Source organism: Chrysemys picta, chromosome 12 (genome assembly GCF_011386835.1).
Source record: "Chrysemys picta bellii isolate R12L10 chromosome 12, ASM1138683v2, whole genome shotgun sequence".
In the NCBI taxonomy this organism is placed as follows: Eukaryota; Metazoa; Chordata; order Testudines; family Emydidae; genus Chrysemys; species Chrysemys picta.
This window is the reverse complement of record NC_088802.1, coordinates 20151993-20174148: the sequence shown is the minus strand read 5'-3', so window position 1 is coordinate 20174148 and position 22156 is coordinate 20151993. Positions and strand designations below refer to the sequence as shown.

Here is a 22156-nt window from a genome sequence, read left to right as displayed (position 1 = left end):
AGGTGGTACCGAGTTTTCTCTCACTCAGATGTTTGCCTATGTTATTCTTGCTCACGTAGTGAGGGACTAACTGATGGACAATTAGCTAAGGACACAAAAACTAACCGCACATTTTTTTTTAAGTACATCAGAAGCAGGAAGCTAAACAAACAATCAGTGCGGCCATTGGATGATCAAGATGCTAAAGGAGCATTCAGGAAAGACATTGCTGTTGTGGAGAAGCTAAATGAATTCTTTGCATTAATCTTCACTGCAGAAGATGGGTGGGAGATCCCTTCACATTAGGTGATAAATTAGAGGAAGTGTCCCATATTGAGCTGTCGATAGAGGAGGTTTTGGAACAAATTGATAAATTAAACAGTAATTAGTCACAAGGACCAGGTGTCTTTCATCCAAGAGTCCTGAAGAAACTCAGATATGAAATTGCAGAACTCCTTGTTTTTCTTACAGTCATGAAATCTATCATTTCACCAGCATTTTCTCCGAAAATTGCCTTCCACCTTCAGATTTGCAACCATTTCCTCCCTATTGGTTAGAATCAAGTGTAAAATGGCCACACCTTTCACCTCCACTCTGCCCACCCCCCATATCTATGCCCCTTACTCCCACGCTGGACCAACCTGCCTAGCTAGGTTTTGCAGTCCTGAGGTCCCAAATGGGGCCATGGGCCATGGCAGAGTAATAGGTCACATCCATAGATTCTTATTGTATACATGTGTCGGGTTTTTGTTTGGTTTTGTGTCTTCAGAAAACCTAAAAAGCAATTTACAATGAAAACACTCAGTTCAGCCTATGTGAGCAATGAAGATTTACCCTGGTTGTTAGAGAGATCAAGTTTGGGATTTGAAAGGATTGTAAGGGAGGCGCCCAAATCCTATTAATTCTCCCAGTGACTTTAAAACCCTAAACCAGACCAAGACTCTTATTTCTATTTATTTGAAGGATAAGACCCCATGGGTCCAGAATGCAGGTCTGCAGAGGTATTAGCCACTTAAGCAATCCAAACTACTACACAGCAGCAGCTGTAACCAGCCTGCACTCCACTTCCCATGACTGCTGTGGAGACAGACCTTGAGAAGTTAGACCCCAAGGGTTTGATAGGCAGATAGCCCCACGGCACCTGATTGGCTTCTTGCCCTATATAAACCCAAGGGGTGGTCTGGGAAGTGTCCAGGCAACAGTATGGATCTTCTGTAGTTGCTATAACTATTCTGGATCTATGTTCCTGAACTCCTGGCTTGACTGTGGCTTGTTTTGGACTTTGCCTCCTGACTCGGTCCCTGAAACCGGACTTGGACTCTGACGCTCGGTATTGACCCTGGCCTGTAACTGACTATGAACTCTTTGCTACTCCTAGACTCAGGTTTGCCCCTTCTCCCTGACTGCCCTTTTTGAGTTCCAGATATTGATAGTCTTCCAAATATCCCATGGATCTGGGGACTGGTGTAGCTCATAGGACTAGCTTGCCTTTACTATATTCAGTGCCTTACCTTCATTATATTTAGCTGCTTTCATTATATTCAGCTGTAATGCAAGAAACCTACAGGCCTGTATCCTTATGATATTAGCTGAAGCATTAGTTAGCATAAGTGTGGTCAAGTAGGCTGTAACCCTTGGCACAGATCAGCCGTTACCTTTAGATTTTGGGAACTAAGAAGAGCTTGCGCAATGGCAGGAGCGAGAATGTTCCAGTAAGTGTTGCTACAAGGATCATGGAAGTAATAACTGCAAATCTGCTTAAACAAGGGGTGATGGGTTTGATCATGATCTGAAATGGTTGTTACATGTATTAATATACTAACCTATAGAAGAAAGACACATCAATATTAGTAGGATGAGGAAATACAAATAAGGGGGTGGGGACCCTACTAAATATGCATAAGATATAGTGGTGTCAGTGTAACACAGTGGTTCTCAAACTTTTGTATTGGTGATCCCTTTCACATAGCAATTCTCTGAGTGTGACCCCCCTTATAAATTAAAAACACATTTAAAAAAAATATTTAACACTATTATAAATCCTGTAGGCGGATTGGTATTTGAGGGTGGAGACTGTCAGCTTGCGACATATATAATAACCACATGACACCCTGGAGGCTGGAGGGGGGGGGGGGCGGGGGTTATGAACCTAAGTTTCAGAACCTCTGGCATAAAATATTATAGAAGTTGCATCCCAGTCTGTGGATGGTAGGAGAGAGAGATCTATCCCTTTGGAGGGGCCAGAATGATGGCCACTGCTTATGAGAATGAAGATAATGGCTAATATTTCAGGTTGTTCTGCAAGGGATGGTGTGAGTATATGGATGTGCAGATGTACATTCTGTAGTCTCTCTATCTGCCTTACTAAATTAGAGTGTTTGTGACTTTGCTAAATGTAATAATGGACTAGTCAGTGGTCTTCCAAATTCTTTCATTTCTGTACTGCTACTTCCAATACTTCAGTCTCCCCAGTTCTTGGTTTTCAAAATATTCCTCTCTCTAGGCCAGAAGGAAGAGGACCATGTGGCCAGATTTCGAAAGCTAGATGCCTACTGGGATTTTCAAAAGCATCCAGGTACATAACTCCCTTTGAAGTCAATGGGAGCTAGGTAGTCCTAGGTACTTATCTGTGTCTTCAGTCACTTAAAGACCTTTTAAAATATGGCCCACAGACCTTTGGAGGACAATGAATCACTGATTGAGATCAGCTGTGCTAGACAATAGATATTTGTTTCTTCCTTGACTGACAAGCGTTCATGAGCAAGATTCCAATCTAATGTACTTTTTTAATACTCAAATCCTTAGGTTTGATCTCAACTTTTACTCAGACCTTACTCCCTGTAAAGCTCCCACTGACTGAGTGAAAATTGCATTTCAATGCATGTTGGGTGCTTAACTCCCTTAGGCTCCTTTGAAAATCCCAGCTTGCATTGCTTTACACACAGAAATCATAATTGCACTCTTCTCAGGCAGACCTTAAGGTGCTCAACAAAACAAGGAAGAATAAAGTCTTGCCTGAGAGAGCACCATGGGCATTTCTCCTTTTTAACAAATTACAACATTTTCCCTCATGTAATGGAAACTGCATGTGGCATTTCTAGAAGTGCCTAAATGATTTAGAGCACAAGTCAATGGGACTTGGTTGACCAAGTTACCTGAAAGAGGAGGTGGTGCCCCTTCTTCCAACCATTAGCCCAGTGTTAATTACTGGTGTTCTGGAAGACCTGGGTTCAATTCCCCATTCTACCTCCTGCACAGCAGGGACTGAAACTTTGACCTCCCAGCTGAAGGCCCTAACCACCACTATATAAATACATGGGGGTGGACTTTTTTCAAGTTTTCCTATTGAAGGCTATTCCACTTATATAAAATACTTGGCTAATCATTGGGCTAAAATTACACTGTAGCTCAGTGTTAGGGGACTCCTTTGGTAGGTTCAACTCATTGGTCCATTGAGTATTTTTTTTTAGTTATTTATACATTGTGGAACAGCTTCGATACTCCAGAATACCTTATAGCCCAGATATTAAGGCACTTTCCTCAGAGATGGGAGATCTCACTTCAAATCTCTGTCCTCCCCCTGCCCAGGTAGAGAGGGGAAGAGAACCATGGTCCCCCACCTGCAAGGAGAGTGACCTAACCAATGGACTGAAGTTACAAGAAAAGTAACAGCAGAGGGACTCCTGTACCTCTTGTTGTTTTGTGAATATAGCCCAATATTTATTGTTCTGCTGAAACAATTCAGTAAAATTTGTTTTAAAATCATGAATAATTTTGTGTTGCCCAAAACTTCCTTTCTGGTGAAAAACAACAAGTCCAGTGGCACCTTAAAGGCTAACAGATTTATGAACAGGAGGCTGCCAGGCAACTCTCCAACACTACATTCTACAGGCCACTAGCCTCTGATCCCACTGAGGAATACACAAAAGAAACTACATCATCTGCTCAAGAAACTCCTGGCTACAGCATGGGAACAAATCTACACTGACACATCCCCAGAGCCCCGACCATGGGTATTCTATCTGCTACCTAAGATCCATAAACCTGGAAACCCTGGACGCCCCATCATCTCAGGCATTGGCACTTTTTCAGCAGTATTATCTGGCTATTTGGACTCTCTCCTCAGACCCTACGCTACCAGCACTCCCAGCTATCTTCTAGATACCACCGACTTCCTGAGGAAAGTGCAATCCATTGGTGATCTTCTTGAAATCACCAGCCTGGCCACCATGGATGAAGAAGCACTTTACACCAATATTCCACATGAGGATGGACTACAAGCTGTCAAGAACAGTATCTCTGATAAGGCCACAGCACGCCTGGTGGCTGAGCTTTGTGACTTTGTCCTCACCCACAACCATTTCAGATTTGGGGACAACTTATACCGTCAAGTCAGTGGCATTGCTATGGGTACCTGCATGGCCACACAATATGCCAACATTTTTATGGCTGACTTAGAACAATGCTTCCTCAGCTCTTGTCCCCTAGTGCCCCTCCTCTACTTGTGCTACATTGATGATATCTTCATCATATGGACCCACGGAAAGGAGGCCCTTGAAGAATTCCACCATGATTTCAACAATTTCCACCCCACCATCAACCTCAGCCTGGACCAGTCCACACAAGAGATCCACTTTCTGGACACTACAGTGCAAATAAGTGATGGTCAGATAAACACTACCCTATACCAGAAACCTACTGACCACTATACTTACCTACATGCCTCCAGCTTCCATCCAGGACACATCACATGATACATTGTCTACAGTCAAGCCCTAAGATACAACCGAATTTGCTCCAATCCCTCAGACAGAGACAAACACCTACAAGATCTTTACCAAGCATTCTTAAAACTACAGTACCCACCTGGGGAAGTGAGGAAACAGATTGACAGAGCGAGACGGGTACCCAGAAATCAACTACTACAAGACAGGCCCAACAAGGAAAATAACAGAACACCACTGACCATCACGTACAGCCCCCAGCTAAAACCTATCCAGCGCATTATCAATGATCTGCAACCTATCCTGGAAAATTATCCCTCACTCTCACAGACCTTGGGAGGCAGGCCAGTCCTCATTTACAGACAACCCCCCAACCTGAAGCAAATACTCACCAGCAACTACACACCACACCACAGAAACACCAACCCAGGAACCAATCTCTGTAGCAAACCCCTTTGCCTACTCTGTCCCCATATCTACTCCGGCGACACCATCAGAGGACCCAACCACATCAGCCACACCATCAAGGGCTCATTCACCTGAAAGTCTATTAATGTATCTGAAGAAGTGCAATTTTTTTACCCATGAAAGCTTATGCCCAAATAAACCTGTTAGTCTTTAAGGTCCACTGGACTCCTTGTTCTTTTTGGTGAATAAACATACAATTTATCTCCTCCTTTGTCTCAATGGCTATTTATTGCCATCATAGAATCATAGAACTGGAAGGGACCTTGATATGTAATCGAGTCCAGTCCCCTGCACTCAAGGCAGGACTAAGCATTATCCAAACCATGCCTTGTTGCTCTTCTCTGGACCAGAGTGTCCAGAGAAGAGCAACAAGAATGATTAAAGGTCTTGAGAACATGATCTATGAAGGAAGGCTGAAACAATTGGGTTTGTTTAGTTTGGAAAAGAGAAGACTGAGAGGGGACATGATAGCAGTTTTCAGGTATCTAAAAGGGTGTCATAAGGAGGAGAGAGAAAACTTGTTCACCTTAGCCTCTAAAGATAGAACAAGAAGCAATGGACTTAAACTGCAGCAAGGGAGGTCTAGGTTGGACATTAGGAAAAAGTTCCTAACTGTCAGGGTGGTTAAACACTGGAATAAATTGCCTAGGGAGGTTATGGAATCTCCATCTCTGGAGTATGTAAGAGTAGGTTAGATAAATGTCTATCAGGGATGGTTTAGACAGTATTTGGTCCTGCCATGCACGCAGGGGACTGGACTCGATGACCTCTCAAGGTCCCTTCCAGTCCTAGAATCTATGAATCTATGACAGGTGTTTGTCCAACCTGCTCTTAAAAATCTCCAAAGACGGAGATTCCACAAATTCCCTAGGGACTTTTTTCCCACTGCTTAACCACTCTGATAGTTAAGAAGTTTTTCCTAATGTCCAACCTAAACCACTCTTGCTGCAATTTAAGCCCATTGCTACTTGTCCTATCCTCAGATGTTAAGAAGAACAATTTTTCTCCCTCCTCCGTGTAACAACCTTTTATGTACTTGAAAACTTTTATCCTGTCCCCTCTCAGTCTTCTCTTCTCCAGACTAAACAAACCCATTTTTTTTCAACCTTCCTTCACAGGTCATGTTTTCTAGACCTTTAATCATTTTTGTTCCTCTTCTCTGTACTTTCTCCAAGTTGTCCACATCTTTCCTGAAATGTGGCACGCAGAACTGGACACAATACTCGAGTTGAGGCCGAATCAGTGTGGAATAGAGTGGAAGAATTACTTCTCGTGTCTTGCTTATAACAGTCCTGCTAAAACATCCCAGAATGATGTTTGCTTTTTTTAAAACAGTGTTACACTGTTGATCATATTATTTTGTGATCTACTATGACTCCCAGATCCCTTTCTGCAGTACTCCTTCCTAGGCAGTCATTTCCCATTTTGTACGTGTGCAACTGATCGTTCCTTCCTAAATGGAGTACTTTGTATTTGTTCTTATTGAATTTCATCCTATGTCAGACCATTTCTCCAGTTTGTCCAGAACATTTTGAATTATAAAGTTTGCGCATGATAACAAGCAGGGAAGGGTTGCAAGTGCATTGGAGGATAGGATTATAAGTGTACTCTCTATGCCATTATCTAAATCATTGACGAAGATATTGAGCAGAACCGGACTGAGAACCGATCCCTGCGGGACCCCACTTGTTATGCCTTTCCAGCATTACTGTGAACCACTGATAACTACTCTCTGGGAATGGTTTTCCAACCAGTTATTCACCCACCTTATAGTAGCTCCATCTGGGTTGCATTTCCCTAATTTGTTTATGAGAAGGTCATGCGAGACAGTATCAAAATCATATATATAGTCTATTTACTCCTGTCATAACTATAAAGGGAAGGGTAACAGCTCTCCTGTGTACAGTGCCATAAAATCCCTCCTGGCCAGAGACTCCAAAATCCTTTTACCTGTAAAGGGTTAAGAAGCTCGGGTAACCTGGCTGATACCTGACCCAAAGGACCAATAAGGGGACAAGATACTTTCAAATCTGGGGGAGGGGGAGGCTGTTGTTTGTGCTCTTTGTTTTGGGGGTTGTTCGCTCTTGGGACTGAGAGGGACCAGACATCAATCCAGGTTCTCCAAATCTATCTGAACAAGTCTCTCATATTTCAAACTTTTAAGTAAATAGCCAGGCAAGGCGTGTTAGTTTTTATCTTTGTTTTCTCAACTTGTAAATGTACCTTTTACTAGAGTGTTTATCTCTGTTTGCTATTAGGGTGTCTTGCTCCTTTGGCTGTTTTGAAAATAGGAGCCTAAATACACACTTTTTTTTTTTTAGTGACAGTTGCTGAAATTGTGTACCTAAATCCTGTGATAAGCCAAGTCTCATTGCTCTTATTTTCAGGCACTACAGAGGATTGCTTGAGTGCTGACCCAGCCCAGTGTTACTGGTAGCTTCTTACAGAGAGTGAACTTCAGGGATCTTGGGGAACAAAACAGCATTTAAACCATTCTCAAGAAATCAGCTTTTAGTCTTGGAGGCAGTTCAGGAAAGGCTTTTTGCTCCATTCCCACAGATAACCCTACGCACCTTGAGTGGTTTCACTGCTCCGGGTAAAGGGTTCAAGGGTCACATCCATAGACCTATTGGATGTCTTGAGATGCTGTATTCCAGATACAGATAGACAGACTAGATAGTCTACCTACTTATTGATTTGGCTAAGAATACAGAGAAAATCACAGGTCAGAATGATCTCACCATATTTATGATCCACATTTAAAAGGCAGGTGAGTTGATTCATATTCCTATTCATTTTAATCTTTCAATTACAAAGGACCAGAATCTGCTCCACTTATCCAAGGGTGGGTCTATCTGCAGAGTAACATAGACTTCTGCCTGGATGCAACACTCTGCTCCCACTGTCAGTTACAGCACAGAGGCCATGACTGGCAACCCAGTTACTCTATGAATCACCCAGATCTTGCTCTCTCTCTCTCTCTCACTTGTTCACTCTCAACAGCACTGAGACAAATGAAATCAGTTGGTGCATGTTAGCAGTAATGTGTGTGTGTGTGTGTGTGTGTGTGTGTGTGTGTGTGTGTGTGTGTGTTATTGGATTGTGAGGTTAGGGGCAGGGCATTCTCTGGAGAAGGCATTTAGCTTTGGAGTTCCCATTGCACAGAATCTGTCTGTGACATTCAGGATGTAGTACAAGATCTCTTCAGTTGTCTGATGAGCTGATAATGGGAAAAAGATTTAGTTTCTCTCTGGCGGACATTTGTGTTTAAACATCAATTTGGTGATGGACAGAACACTGGCTTCATTCCCATTTCCATTTAGAAATCAATGTCAAAATAGTCACTCACTTCCAAGAGGGCAGGAAAGATTCTCTTATGTATGAGCAGTTTGATATTCAGACTTGCAGGACACTGAGTCAAAAGTCTCATTGGGTCAGATTTTCAAAGGAACTTAAGTAATTTTTAGGCACGAAAGTCCCATTAATTTTCAGTCAGACCCTTCTCTTTCAAATTATGTCAGTGTACCTAGAAAGTGTTTGCTGGGCACATTCCTTTATTATGACCATTATTAATGTCCCTCAGTATTTCATGAGCCAGATTTTTAAAAAAAGAAATAGCTTTCCCAACGTATTAAATCTTTAAGCTTTAAAAGAAGAAATCTGCTGTTTAACATGTATCCCCATGAGTCACCAATAAATCCTGGCTGAACGGACTCTGTAGGGTTGTGTGCTCAGGAGTTTTGTTAAAACATCTACAGCATTCCTACATTTTAGGTTCTCAAGTACATTTATTGTCATTTGACTTTCCTGCATATTCTCGCAGTGCCTAAGAGCGCTGTCGGCTGCAAGTCACTGACCAAGATGTCTTGGAATCCTAACATGTTTTACCCCTAGTGCTTGCACCTTGTGCTCCAATAACTGCTGGGATTGTCTTTGTTCTAGTTTTCTATAATTGCGTGCCTTCAATGCTGTGTTCTTCATACTTTGCCATCCTCTCGACTTGTTTTTTTTTTTATGTTTCTGTCTGCTGGCATGGCAACATCAATTAACATGGGCTTGTTTGTTGTCTTTTCTACAACTATGTGTGGCCTGTTTTACCACACCATTCAGTCTGTGACAATTGCCAGATCCCATAAATCTTCGTTCTCTAGAACACTTTCAGTTTGGTGTTCGTAATAGCACATAGTTTGTGGCAAGCATGGATTTGCGCACAGTCTCCAGTGCAGACACTTAGCAACCTCACTGTGTCTGTTCATATATTCTCTCCCAGATAGGCTCTAGCAGTTGCTCAACACAGGCTACACAATATCTTCGGGGAGCAGTTGTCAGTCAATTTTACTTCTTAAATAATTAAAGATTTTTCTTGTCCACTCATAATGAGGCTTTGTCTCTTTTTTGAGGGATGCTTCTAAAATCATCAATTTGTTAATCTTCTATCACCAATAGGTTTGATCTCTCTCCACCACTGTTCATGCATTGATCTCTATGTAAACCTTTCAAATCTTTTTTGGCAGGTTGCTTTCTCCTTTCTTTCATGCTTTCTTGGGCTTGGATGCAGCTCAGTCATTGCTTGTTATCGTGACCAGATGATCTTTATTCTGGTTAATGCCTCATATATTTTGATATTATAGTCTTCATTGTCAATTGCTTCTTCCACAGATAGCAGATGTTTTCCTTCATCGCATCATGGGATGTACATCCTGTCCATGACCTGGTTGCTATCTAATATCCTATGCATTACCGGAAGCTGTCTTCTTTGGATGTTAAGTTTTTTCTTCTCCTCTTGATTCCACTTGATCACTCCAGCAAAGTTCTGTACTACTGGCATCCCCCCACATATTAAGTCTAAGAATTTGATCTGAGCCATTGAGTTTTCTCTGTAGGGTAGTTCTTATACATCTGTAATATTCTTTCCTCACTTTTTCTTATGCTGTAGCTCCAACAGTTCCCTGATTCCAAGATATTTGTAGGGGTCATACTGAGATATCATAGATAGTTCCTTAATTAACCTGTATGTCATGAGGTTGTACCAGTCTGGCCATCTTTACAGATGCTGACACACAGTTAGCCAACCCACCCGTAGTTTTATATCTTCACCAAACTTTTCCATACATCATCAATCTCTGTAGCTCCTTTTTGTGACTGTTCATGTAGTTTCAGACTGCTCATGTCTAACAAATTGTTAACTGGTTGTTGCTCTTTGCTGATATGGTAAATTGTGGATATCTCAACAAGCATCCATGTCAGTGGCAGCATCGTTACCACAAACAGCACTGGTGCTGAGGAATCCCCTTGCAATATTTCTCTTTTAATTTGAACCTCATCAATCGAGTGCTCCAGTTAAACATAGATTGCTGCAGAAAGGAAATGATCTCTGGATGAACCTTGGACATTTTCAGTGTCTCAATGTCCCTTGATTGTGAGACGCTGTTGGATGCTCTCTGATAGTCTATCCACAAAATTGCTAACTTTTTTCTTTCTTTGTTTTGCATCGTGTGATCTTCCTGTTTAGCCAGAGGTGGCCTTTTGTTCCTTTCATGTTTACTGTGCTGCATTTTTGCTCAGGAACCAGCATTCCATTGTGAACTAGCACTATCCAGATCTTCTTTCCCAGTATTATTGTTAGAAGTTTCCATATAGCTGGTAAACATGTGGTCAGTCTATAATTCATAGGATCAATACAAACTTCTTTCTTACTTTTTCCTGTATGAGAAGAGTTCTCCCTGTCACCATCCATCAGATTTCCTTCCAGAAGCAGTGAAACTCGTCAGTGTCATTTATTGGCTCTCTATGTTTGCCTATTCTGTTTTTTAACATCAATCAGATGAAAGAATCTTCTCCGGTCTCTGGTGAAGTGACTGTTCGCTTTATACTAATAAGTCTGTGCTGAAATCTTTCAAGTCCATGACTCTAAGTCAGAGGTGGGCAAACTATGGCCCACGGGCCACATCCGGCCCACAGGACTGTGCTGCCTGGACCCCGAGCTCCTGGTCCGGGAGACTCACCCCCGGCCCCTGCCCTGCTGTTCCCCCTCCCCCAAAACCTCAGCTCGCTTTCTCCACTACCAGCACAATGCTCTGGGCGGCTGGGCTGTGAACTCCTGGGGAAGCTCTGCTGCAGAGCCGGGCCTGACACGGTGCAGTGGGGCGGCCTGGTTCCAGCCGGGCGGCATGGCTCTAGGGCCGTCAGCCACTGGTGCTCCAGGCAGCACAGGAAGGGGGCACGGAGCACGGGGCAGGGGAGTTCAGGGAGGTGTTCAGGGATCAGGAGTGTGGATAGGAGTCGGGGTGGTTGGAACAGGGGGTTGAATGGGGCAGGGGTCCCGGGGGGGCAGTCAGGAAGGAGCGGAGGTTGGATGGGGCGGCAGGGGGCACTCAGGGGCAGGGGTTCTGGGAGCAGTCAAGGGACATGGAGAAGGGGTGGTTGGATGGGGCAGGGGTCCCAGGGAGGCCATCAGGAATGAGAGGAGGGGTTGGATGGGTCAGCGGGGGTCCGGGGATGGTTAGGGGACAGGGAGCGGGAGGAGGTGGATGGGATAGGGATCCCAGGGGTCTGTCAGGGAACGGGGGGGAGGGGGGTTGGATGGTGCGGGAATCCCAGGGGGGGCAGATAAGAGGTGGGGGCCGGGCCACAACCTCCTCCCCTAACCGGCCCTCTGTACAATTTACAAAACTCGTTGCGGCCCTCAGGCCAAAAAGTTTGCCCTCCCCTGCTCCAAGTGATCAGCTTCTCTTTACATTATTCCTTCATAACTTTCATATCCTTTCACTCAGCTGATATTTCATTTCCAAGGCTGTTTGTTGCTCTTTTCTCTTAAACGATGTTTCTCATATTCATCCAGTAGGCTGGTATCTCAATGAAAAACCGTACTCTTCTCTTTTCACCTTAATTTCCATGGAGGTTCTTGAAGATAGGAAGTTTTCCAATGATTCATATGTTCAGATGACTTGATGTTAAACAATGATCTGCTACTGTTACTGTACCATAAATTATATAATTGTACTGGATAATCCTTGTTGTGTTTTTCTCCAGTTTCCTTGAACACTTCATTAAGTGCTTGCATTATGTCATCCAGTGTGTGATGGTCTGCACATTTTACAGTTGGTAGCGCTGCATGATCAATTTGCATGATCAGTCTGCATGATCTTGATTAAGAAATCCTTCATATTTTCTCGACTTTCTTCAGGTGCTCTTTCACTCTTATTTGTCCTCAAATTTTCTTCCATTTCTGGCTTCTGTTTTAATCTATGTCACTGCTCCCACCAAAATGTTTGTATGTAGTTCTATATGACTAATCTCCCTTTTCAGGCTTTCAATCTCCTTTGTGTAAATTCTCCTCTTTGGAATAAAGCTCTCATTTCTGCAGTGAGTCTATGCTCAGTCATTTGTTTCCCGGTGTTGTCGTTTGATTATTTCCAGTGTTGGAGCATTCATTTGTTCCAGGCTCTCTCTCCTGGTTTTGCCAAAAGACAAGCTCAGATCACTTCTTGGTTTATAAAATGAGTCCTTTTCACTCTGTTGTCACAAATGATCTGTGGTTGTTGGAACAGTTTCCTGATACATGAGGTTGCCCACCTCCACACGAAACACTCTCCTGGGGAGGAAGCTGTGATTCAGATAAGGTCTTCTGAGGCACACTTTAGAGGTAATTGATAATTATTATGAATGTCACATTCTCCATACTGGTTTGGGTTGACAGGCTATATATCCCATTAGGTTGGACACCAGAATTTCTAGGCCTTGGAGGTTTCTTCCTCTTCTTCTAGAGATTTTAATGGTGTCATAAACAGATAGTTAAGGGTTAATGCCACTTTTACCTGTAAAGGGGTAAGAAGTTCACCTAGACTAGCTGACACCTGACCAGAGGAAACAATGGGGGGATAAGCTGCTTCAAAAGGAAGGAGGGAAGATTCCTTTGTTTGGCCAAACTGAAACTGACCCTAGAGTGGAAAAGATCAAGGAATCAGCCTCTTTACAGAGCAGTGTGTATTAGAAAGGGAATAAATAGGTTTATGTTTATTTTCTTATTATAACTTGTCTTTAGGTAGTTAATCTAATTGGTTTATTCTTTTGTGTAACTAAGTTTTTGCCCAGGGGAACATCCTCTGTGTTTTGAATCTGTTGTCTGTGAGAGTAGCTGGTATGCTAATCTCTCCCAGAGGTGTGTGTTGTTGTTTTTTTTAACCTTTCTTTTCTTTAATTAAAAGCCTTTTTTTAAAATAACCTGATTGAATTTTCCTTGTTTTTAGATCCAAGGGAATTGGATCTGGACTGAACAGGGATTTGTGGGGGAAAAAGGGGGTGGGGGGAATGAGTAATTCTTCCTTGTTTTAAGATCCAAGGGGTTTGGATCGGTGTTCACCAGGGAATTGGTAGAGGAGTCTCTCAAGGCTACCCAGCAAGGGAAAGGTTTTGGGGGGGAAGACAGAGTTTCCCAAATGACTCAAACTATTTGGGTGGTGGCAGCTAGACCAGATCTAAGCTGGTAATTCAGCTTAGGGATTCACATGCAGGTCCCCACATCTGTACTCTAAAGTTCAGAGTGGGGGGTGAAACCTATGACAAATAGGGATAAATCCAGTAAGATACTACAGATATTACATTCTGTAGTTTTTGTAGAGTATTTATAGAATTGGCCAGATCCCATGCTGGTGTGCATCAGCCATAGCTCCATAGGCATAAATAGGCCAAATCGCCAGCTGCGGTAAATCAGCCATAGCTCTATTGAAGTTAATAGGACAGATGAAAGAGATATTAGGAAAGAGAAAGACAACAAGGGTGACTTTATATCCTGGTGGTTAGGGCACTCACCTTCAGATGCAGGAGACAGAGTATCCAGTCCCTCTGCTCCAAAGCTTTTTTATTATTTAACCACAGTGGAACAGCTTCAACAGGAGAGAATGAGGGAGCCCTATGTCCAACTGTCCCAATGTCACAGTTGAGCAGAGTTTCTGTGAATACCAGTGGGGCATGATCCTGGGATTTAGGCAACTAAAGGAGTAATTTGGTGCCAAAGTCCTTTTCTGCATCTAGCCCATTTTTGTCTATTTTAAATACACATTTAATAGGATGTAGTAGGCCTCTCTTTACATTCATCCTAGTGATCAGATGATGTCCACAGGACATTTCAATTTACTTGTGTGTTAATTTTATTTTTTCCAGTCTGACAGGTCAGCTTTCCTGAGTAAGGATCAATGGGAAATCAAACCAAGATGACTGAATTTATTATCCTGGGACTTTCCAATAACCTGCAGATGCAGATTTTTCTCTTCCTGGTGTTTTTAGTTGTCTACCTAGTCACGCTTTTGGCAAACATGGTGATCATGGTGGTGATAAGGTCTGATCCTCACCTTCACACCCCAATGTACTTCTTCCTGTCTCATTTATCCTTTGTTGATATCTGCTATTTCTCAGCCATTGTCCCTCATATGTTGGTGCATTTCCTAGCAGAGCACAAAACCATTTCTGTCAATATCTGCATTGAACAGATGTTCTTCTTTTTTCTACTAGCTGCTACTGAAATTTGTATTCTCTCAGCGATGGCTTATGATCACTACGCTGCCATCTGTGACCCACTGCGTTACATGAACACAGTGAGCACAAGGACCTGTGTTCAGCTGGAGAGTGGTGCATAGGTGATAGACTTCTTCCATGCCCTTCTTAACACTGTTTCTGCCCTCATGTTTCTCAAGTACTGTCAATCTTATTTAAAAAAAGGGGCATAGAATGTGGATAGCTTGTGTCTCTGCTCAGGTATCTGACACTTTGGGCCAAAGCCTCAGCTAGTGTAAATCAGAGTGGCTCCATTGAACTCAGCAGGCCACATCCCCATTGGGTAGAAGAGACACTGGAGCAAATGGGACGGGATCCTGGGTCTCCATCTAGGGTGAGTGCTAGAAGCACCAAGATCTAGAGCCATTCATGCTCTCTCTCGACCAATATCTCTTTCAATCTGACCCACTGACTTGAATGGAGCTATGGCCAATTTATACCACTTGAGGATCTGGCCAGTTCTATGAAAAGAACATCTTTGTCTTTTGCATTCTGTAGTTCTTCTAGAGCATTTTGTTGAAAACCCTATTTAATATCTGTAGTATCTTATAGGATTCATCCCTTTTAATGTCCATCTCTAAGAATAATAAATAGTGTGATCCCCAGCTGGGCCAAGGTGCACATAGGAATTAAGGCTCTATTAGGAGAGATTGAGAGAGACACATATCAAGTATCCCATATCGCAGTGGTTAGGACATCCATAGGGGAGGAAACAGATCCCTTTTTAAAATTTTTCTCCTTATCAGGCACTCAAAAAGGGTCTGCTACATCCCTGATTACTAGGATAAAAGCTGAGGGGTTTCCTCCCCCTAATTCCTTCTTCTTTTCTCCCCTCTCTCACCATGGTTTCTTGCCATATTAGGTGGGATAAGAAGTTTTCCAGCTGATAATTCCTAGGTGAAGGAGGTGCCTTCCCCCAGAGGAGATAGGGACTGAACTCCTGTGATAGCCGCAGGATTTAGAACACAACCCTCTGCTTGGCCTTTCCCATTGGCTAAGGAACCATCTGTCATGTTGGCTTTTTAAAATCCCATTCTTAGGTGCCTTTGTCTCCCCTTTCACTGTGTAGGGAGCCTGGCCGCACAACTCAGGCTCTGGAAACTAAGTGATTAAAAAAAAAATCACCTAAAAGTTATCCACTAAAATGCTCAGCATTAGAACAGCTATGTCTCTTTGTGAACTCTGGATGTAAATTGACATAGCGCCATTAAATCAATGGAACTAGGTGGATTTACATGAACTGGGAATCTGGCCCATAGTGTCCATATTCTAAAGTGATTTTACATTCCTCACATTTCACTCACCGTTGAGTTGGAAAGACCCGTGTGTCATCAAATTTCCACTTAAATCCTAAACATAATAGGAAGTGGTGCTGGCTCTATGCACCCCAGTGAAATTCCCCCTTAGATGCAGCACCGCAGCTGGTGGAAAGCAACATGACTCCACTGAAAGAAACAGGGCTACACTGAGATATGTCAGCTGAGGATCTTGCCTCAGTGAATAAAGTTATGATTCAGAATCCACCTTTTGTCAAAGTTGAATTGCAGAGATATCGTCTCAGGTAAATGAAGAGTCAGCCAGCAGGCTGGGATTTTCAAAAGAATTTGGCAAGTTAGGTGCCCTACTCCTATTGGATGGGGAAAATGTAGTCCCAGTGACATGCCCAAGGTCAGTCAGAAAGTCAGTGGAGAGGAAGATATTGAAGCCTGATCTCTTCCATTCCTGTCTCTGACTTGAATCACACAATCATCCATGTTCCCACTGGTAGTCCCATATCTCTTCCCATCTCAGCCTTGTACTAACAGAATGAACTCCCTTCCCAGTTAAGAAAGACACCACCCTCTCCTCCCAGTTTCACAGGGAGAATTTCTTCTTTCACATTCTTCACAAAAAATGAATAGAGCTGGTTGAAAATGGGAATATTTTAATGACGAAAATCATGCTCCTTTTTCTCATCAAAATTCACAACTTTTGCAACCAGCTCATTGAATAGAAAATATCATGATTTAGCTACTCTCACCTCCTGCTTTTGCCGGGTGTCCTGCCTATTAAGCATCACTCTGTTGTACTGTAATTTCTTTAGAACAGGAATGATGACCAATTCTATGTTTGTTAGTTCTGGTCAAAACTTTTCCCATGTTTGGAAAGCAAAGTCTGAAAGTGTTGTTTCTTCAAGATAGAAATTTTCTGTGGGAAAATCTGAATTTTGAAGAAAAATATTTCTTTGGGGGGGGGCGGGAGATTCCATTTCAAATTTACATCTCAAAATGAAATGAAAGTTTTATTTCAAAATGTTCAATTAAAATGAGAACTTTCATTTTGAATTGATATTTTCACTTAAATTGACAACAAAATGACTCATCTCAAGCTCGTTGTAAATAAAAATGTTCATTTAACATGAAAGATTTCATTTGAAATGGACACTTCAAGAGGAAATGTTTTGTTACAATCAAATTTTAAAATGAAATATTTAGTCATTTCCTCATCCTAGCCTCTTGAAATGTCAACATTTTCATCAGATGAAGAATTCTCTCTCTTCGGCCCCTTTTGGGATTAAACAAAATGTCAAAATACGGAGCTTCCTGTGTGATGAAAATTTCTGTATCATATCTAATATTTGTAAACTGCCAAGTATAACAAGGAACTGATTTCATAGTTTCAAAAGCCAGAAGAGACCTGTGTGATCCCCTAGTCTGACCTCCTATATAACACAGGACAGATTAGATAGATAGACCGAGAAACTGAAGAGACCACTTCTTTATTATCTATTATATTTAAGCTCTCTGGGTCATAGACTCTCTTTAATTTCATCTTAAGCACCGAGACTAGTATTTTGTTGGTGCTTAATGGAGATTGATGGTAATAACCTTCTGTAATTTGGGGGAAAGAACCTCACAAATGGACTGCAGAGTTTAATACATGTTGTAATAATTCAGCCTAGTTCACCTTCATAGACTCATAGACTCATAGACTTTAAGGTCAGAAGGGACCATTATGATCATCTGGTCTGACCCCCTGCATGCTGCAGGCCACAAAACCCTTCCCTGGACTTTGCCTTTGAAGTCCCCAATCCTGTGTTTCAGTGACTTCAATCGGCAGAGGCCCTCCTGCTAGTGATCCCTGCCCCATGCTGCGGAGGAAGGCGAAAAACCTCCAGAGGCTCAGCCAATCTACCCTGGAGGAAAATTCCTTCCCGACCCCAAATATGGCGATCAGTAAGACCCCGAGCATGTAGGCAAGAGTCTCTAGCCTGACCCCTGTTGGCCATTATACTATTTACGTACCATTGCTTGGTTTTCCTTGGCTGCTATGTTTTACCATTAAACCATTCCCTCCATAAATTTATCTAACTTAATCTTAAAACCAGACAGGTCCGTCGCCCCCACCGTTTCCCTTGGAAGGCCGTTCCAATATTTCACCCCTCTGACGGTCAGAAACCTTCGTCTAATTTCAAGCCTGAACTTCCCCACGGCCAGTTTATATCCATTCGTTCTCGTGTCCACATTAGTACTAAACTGGAATAATTCCTCTCCCTCCCTTGTATTTATCCCTCTGATATATTTAAAGATAGCAATCATATCCCCCCTCAGCCTTCTCTTTGTCAGACTAAACAACCCAAGCTCCACTGTGAGCTCAACTGCAGAATGTATGTCACAGTTCATCAGATGTCACAGTAGCCTATAATAGCAAATGGTGATGGAAAAGGACAATAAAGGGAGTGAGAAAGAGAGACTGAATTAGTCCAAAGGAAAAGGTCTCCTGATAGAACTCACAAACTGTGCTAAGATCATGCCTCATAAATAAATAAGACACTGATTTTTCAGTCTCACATGGTATCAAATGAGGCCTAATTGGTGAGCAAAGTAATGAGGGGATGGGCTATTGCACCCATCAGTCCCTTTTGGAGTTCTTAAAGAAAGAGACTTTGAGTAGAAAAGTTGGCTACTGGAATGAGTGTCACCATCATGGCTAACACCCGCACTGTTTCCTGGGACCCCAGAACTTCTTCATCCTAATCCTGAGAGACGTCCTGACCAGACTGGTCCAGAGAGAGGGAGGAAGATGACACCATGACTGCCTCCAGCTAAATCCCAAATACAGCCTGAGATGTGAGACTTTCTCTTGCTCTGTCTTCTTCTTCTTCACCCCGCCTCCTTTTCCTTTGCCACTTTATTTCTTCTCTTTCCTATCCCTCCCCTTTTCCCTTCTGTCTAATGAGAGTTTGGCCACTCAGTCCCTAGTCTGTAGCAATGCATGGGATTCTTCCATCCTAAGTGCAGGACTCTGAACTTGTCCTTATGGAACCTCATCAGATTTCTTTTGGCCCAATCCTGTAATTCATCTAGGTCTCACTGTGTCCTATCCCTACCCTCCAGCATATCTACCACTTCTCCCAGTTTAGTGTCATTTTGAAACCTGCTGAGGGTGCAATCAATACCATCCTCCAGATCATTAATAAAGATATTGAACAAAGTCGGCCCCAGGACCAGGGCTGGCTCCAGGCACCAGTGAAGGAAACAGGTGCCTGAGGAGGGCAATAGAAAGGGGCGGCAGACCATCTGTTTTGGGGCAGCAGCAATTCGGCGGCAGCTGAATCATTCCGCTTCAGTCTTCAGCAGCAATTCGGCGGCAGGTCCTTCACTCCCTGTCTTCCTCTTTGGCCGCACTTTGGCATCAGCTCAATCGTGTATTTCTATTTTTTTTTTCTTTTTTCGACACTTTGGGTGGCAAAAAAGCTGGAGTCGGCCCTGCCCAAGACAGACCCTTGGGTACTTTGCTTGATACCGGCTGCCAACTAGACCTGGAGCCATTGATCACTACCCGTTGAGCCTGATGATCTAGCCAGCTTTCTATCCACCTTACAATCCATACATCCAGCCCATACTTCTTTAACTTGCTGTCAAGAATGCTGTGGGAGACCGTATCAAAAGCTGTGCTAAAGTCAAGGAATAATTCTGGGATGTATTAACAGGAGTGTTGTAAGGAAGACACGAGAAGTAATTCTTCCACTCTACTCCACACTGATTAAGCCTCAACTGCAGTATTGTGTCCTGTACTGGTCGCCAAATTTTAGGAAAGGTGTAGAGAAACTGGAAAAAGTCCAGAGAAGAGCAACAAAAATTATTAAAGGTCTAGAAAACATGACCTATGAGGGAAGATTGGAAAAAAAAATGGATTTCTTTAATCTGGAGAAGAGAAGACTGAGAGGGGACATGATAACAGTTTTCAAGCACATGAAAGGTTGTTAAAAGGAGAAGGGAGAAAAATTGTTATTGTTAACCTCTGAGGATAGGACAAGAAGCAATGGGCTTAAATTTCAGCAAGGATGGTTTAGTTAGACATTAGGAAAAACATCCTAACTGTGGTTAAGTACTGCAATAAATTGCCTTGGGAGGTTGTGCAATCTCCTTCATTGGAGATTTTTAAGAGCAGGTTGGACAAACACCTGTCAGGGATGGTTTAGATAATACTTAGTCCTGCCATGAGTGCAGGGGACTGGAGTAGATGACTTCTCGAGGTCCCTTCCAGTTCTATGATTCTTATTCTTCTTGAAAAATCCTAATGATTTTAATAGGTAAGAATCCAATTTTATACTACAAATATTAAATAGGGTTTTCAACAAAATAGTCTAGAACAACTGACAGACTGTAACGGAGAAGGAGATTATTTTTTATAGATTTGGCCAGATGTCCAGCTATTGTAAATTGGCCATAGTTTCATTGCAGCCAATCAGAGAGAGAGAGAGAGAAATTCCTCTATAGCCTGGTGGTTTGAACACTCACCCTGGATGCAGAAGACCAAGTATCCAGTAACCCTACACTGCCTCTTTTTATGATTTATCCACAGAGGAACAGCTTAAAGAGGAGAGACTGAGGGAGCCCCAAATCAGACTATCCCTTAGTCAGAACTGAGCAGGGTATTTGTGAATAACAGTAGGACCTGATTCTGGGATTTAGGCGTCTAAAGTGGCAGGTGCCCAAGGCCTTTTGTGTAGCCAGTCTATTTTGTCTATTTAAAACACACAAATACCATCTGACATCTCTCTCTCTCAATTTAGTCTACTTAAAACACATATTTTACAGAATGGAATAGGACGCTCTTTACATTCATCCTATGGAACAGATGATCTCCACATACTCTTTCAGTTTATTTTTATGATAAGTGTTAATTTCATTTTTTTCCTGGTCTTCCAGGTCACAGATTTCCTGAATAAATGAAAAATCAAACCATGGTGACCGAATTTATCCTCCTGGGACTTTCCAGTGACCCACAGATGCAGATTTTCCTCTTCCTGGTGTTTTTAGTTATTTACCTAATAACTCTGGGTGGTAACATAGTGATCATGTTGGTGATAAGAACTGATTCTCACCTTCACACCCCTATGTACTTCTTCCTCTTCCATTTATCCTTTGTTGATATCTGCTATTCCTCGGTCACGGTGCCTAATATGCTGATTAACTTACTCGCAGACCACAAAACTATTTCTGTCAATGGCTGCATTACTCAGATGTTCTTCATCCTCCTCTCAGCTGGTGCTGAAGTTTTCATTCTCTCAGCCATGGCTTATGATCGCTACACTGCCATCTGTGACCCATTGCGTTACATGGAGAGAATGAGCAAAGGGATCTGTGTTCTGCTGGTGAGTGGGGCATGGACCATGGGCTTCTTTTATGCCCTTCTTAACACTGTTTTTACTCTCAAGTTGCATTTCTGTGAGTACAACCAAATCCATCATTTCAGCTGTGAGCTCCCTCCTCTCTTACAACTGTCCTGCACTGAGACCCTCACCAATCAAGTGGTGCTTCTTACTTCTATTGTGATATTTGGATCAAGCTCCTTTCTCTTCACCCTAATCTCCTACATTCACATCATCTCCACTATCCTAAGGATATGCTCTGCGGAGGGCAGGCGTAAAGCCTTCTCCACCTGCAGCTCCCACCTTATTGTGGTTGGTTTGTTGTACTTGACAGCTTTTTTCCAGTACACAAAACCCAGCTCAGTCTCCTCTGTGATGCTGGATGAAATGTTCTCCTTCCAGTACAGCATCTTGACCCCCATGTTAAATCCCATCATCTACAGCCTGAAAAATAAGGAGGTGAAAACAGCTGTAGGGAAAATGTTGGGGAAAATCAAATTTCTCAAGTAGTGTCAATGTTATTTTTTTTTTAAATGAGCATAGAACTGGGTAACTTGTGTTTGGGAGATTCTCAGCTCAGGTATCTGACATTTTGGGCCAAAGCCTCAGCTGTGCTTCCATTGAACTCAGCAGGCCATATCCCCATTGGATAGAAGAGACACTGGAGCCCAAGGGGACGGGATCCTGTTGTGATGTTGCACCCCATAAGACTTTATGGAAATATGCTTATGAATGTATATGACATAACTAGAATATGTTTTATGCTACCTATGTCATATAACATATCTATGTGAAG

The 22156-nt window shown here is 42.6% G+C and overlaps 2 protein-coding genes across 2 annotated transcripts; both read left to right on the top strand.

Moving 5' to 3' along the window:
* Positions 1-14383: 14383 nt before the first annotated feature.
* Positions 14384-14806, top strand: LOC112060724 (olfactory receptor 5I1-like). The gene has a single exon (XM_024112471.1). It carries the CDS (start codon positions 14384-14386, stop codon positions 14804-14806), a length of 423 nt encoding a protein of 140 aa, XP_023968239.1.
* A 6131-nt stretch (positions 14807-20937) lies between these two features.
* On the top strand, positions 20938-21870 carry LOC103306802 (olfactory receptor 5V1-like). The gene has a single exon (XM_008175964.1). It carries the CDS (start codon positions 20938-20940, stop codon positions 21868-21870), a length of 933 nt encoding a protein of 310 aa, XP_008174186.1.
* The last annotated feature ends 286 nt before the right edge of the window (positions 21871-22156 follow it).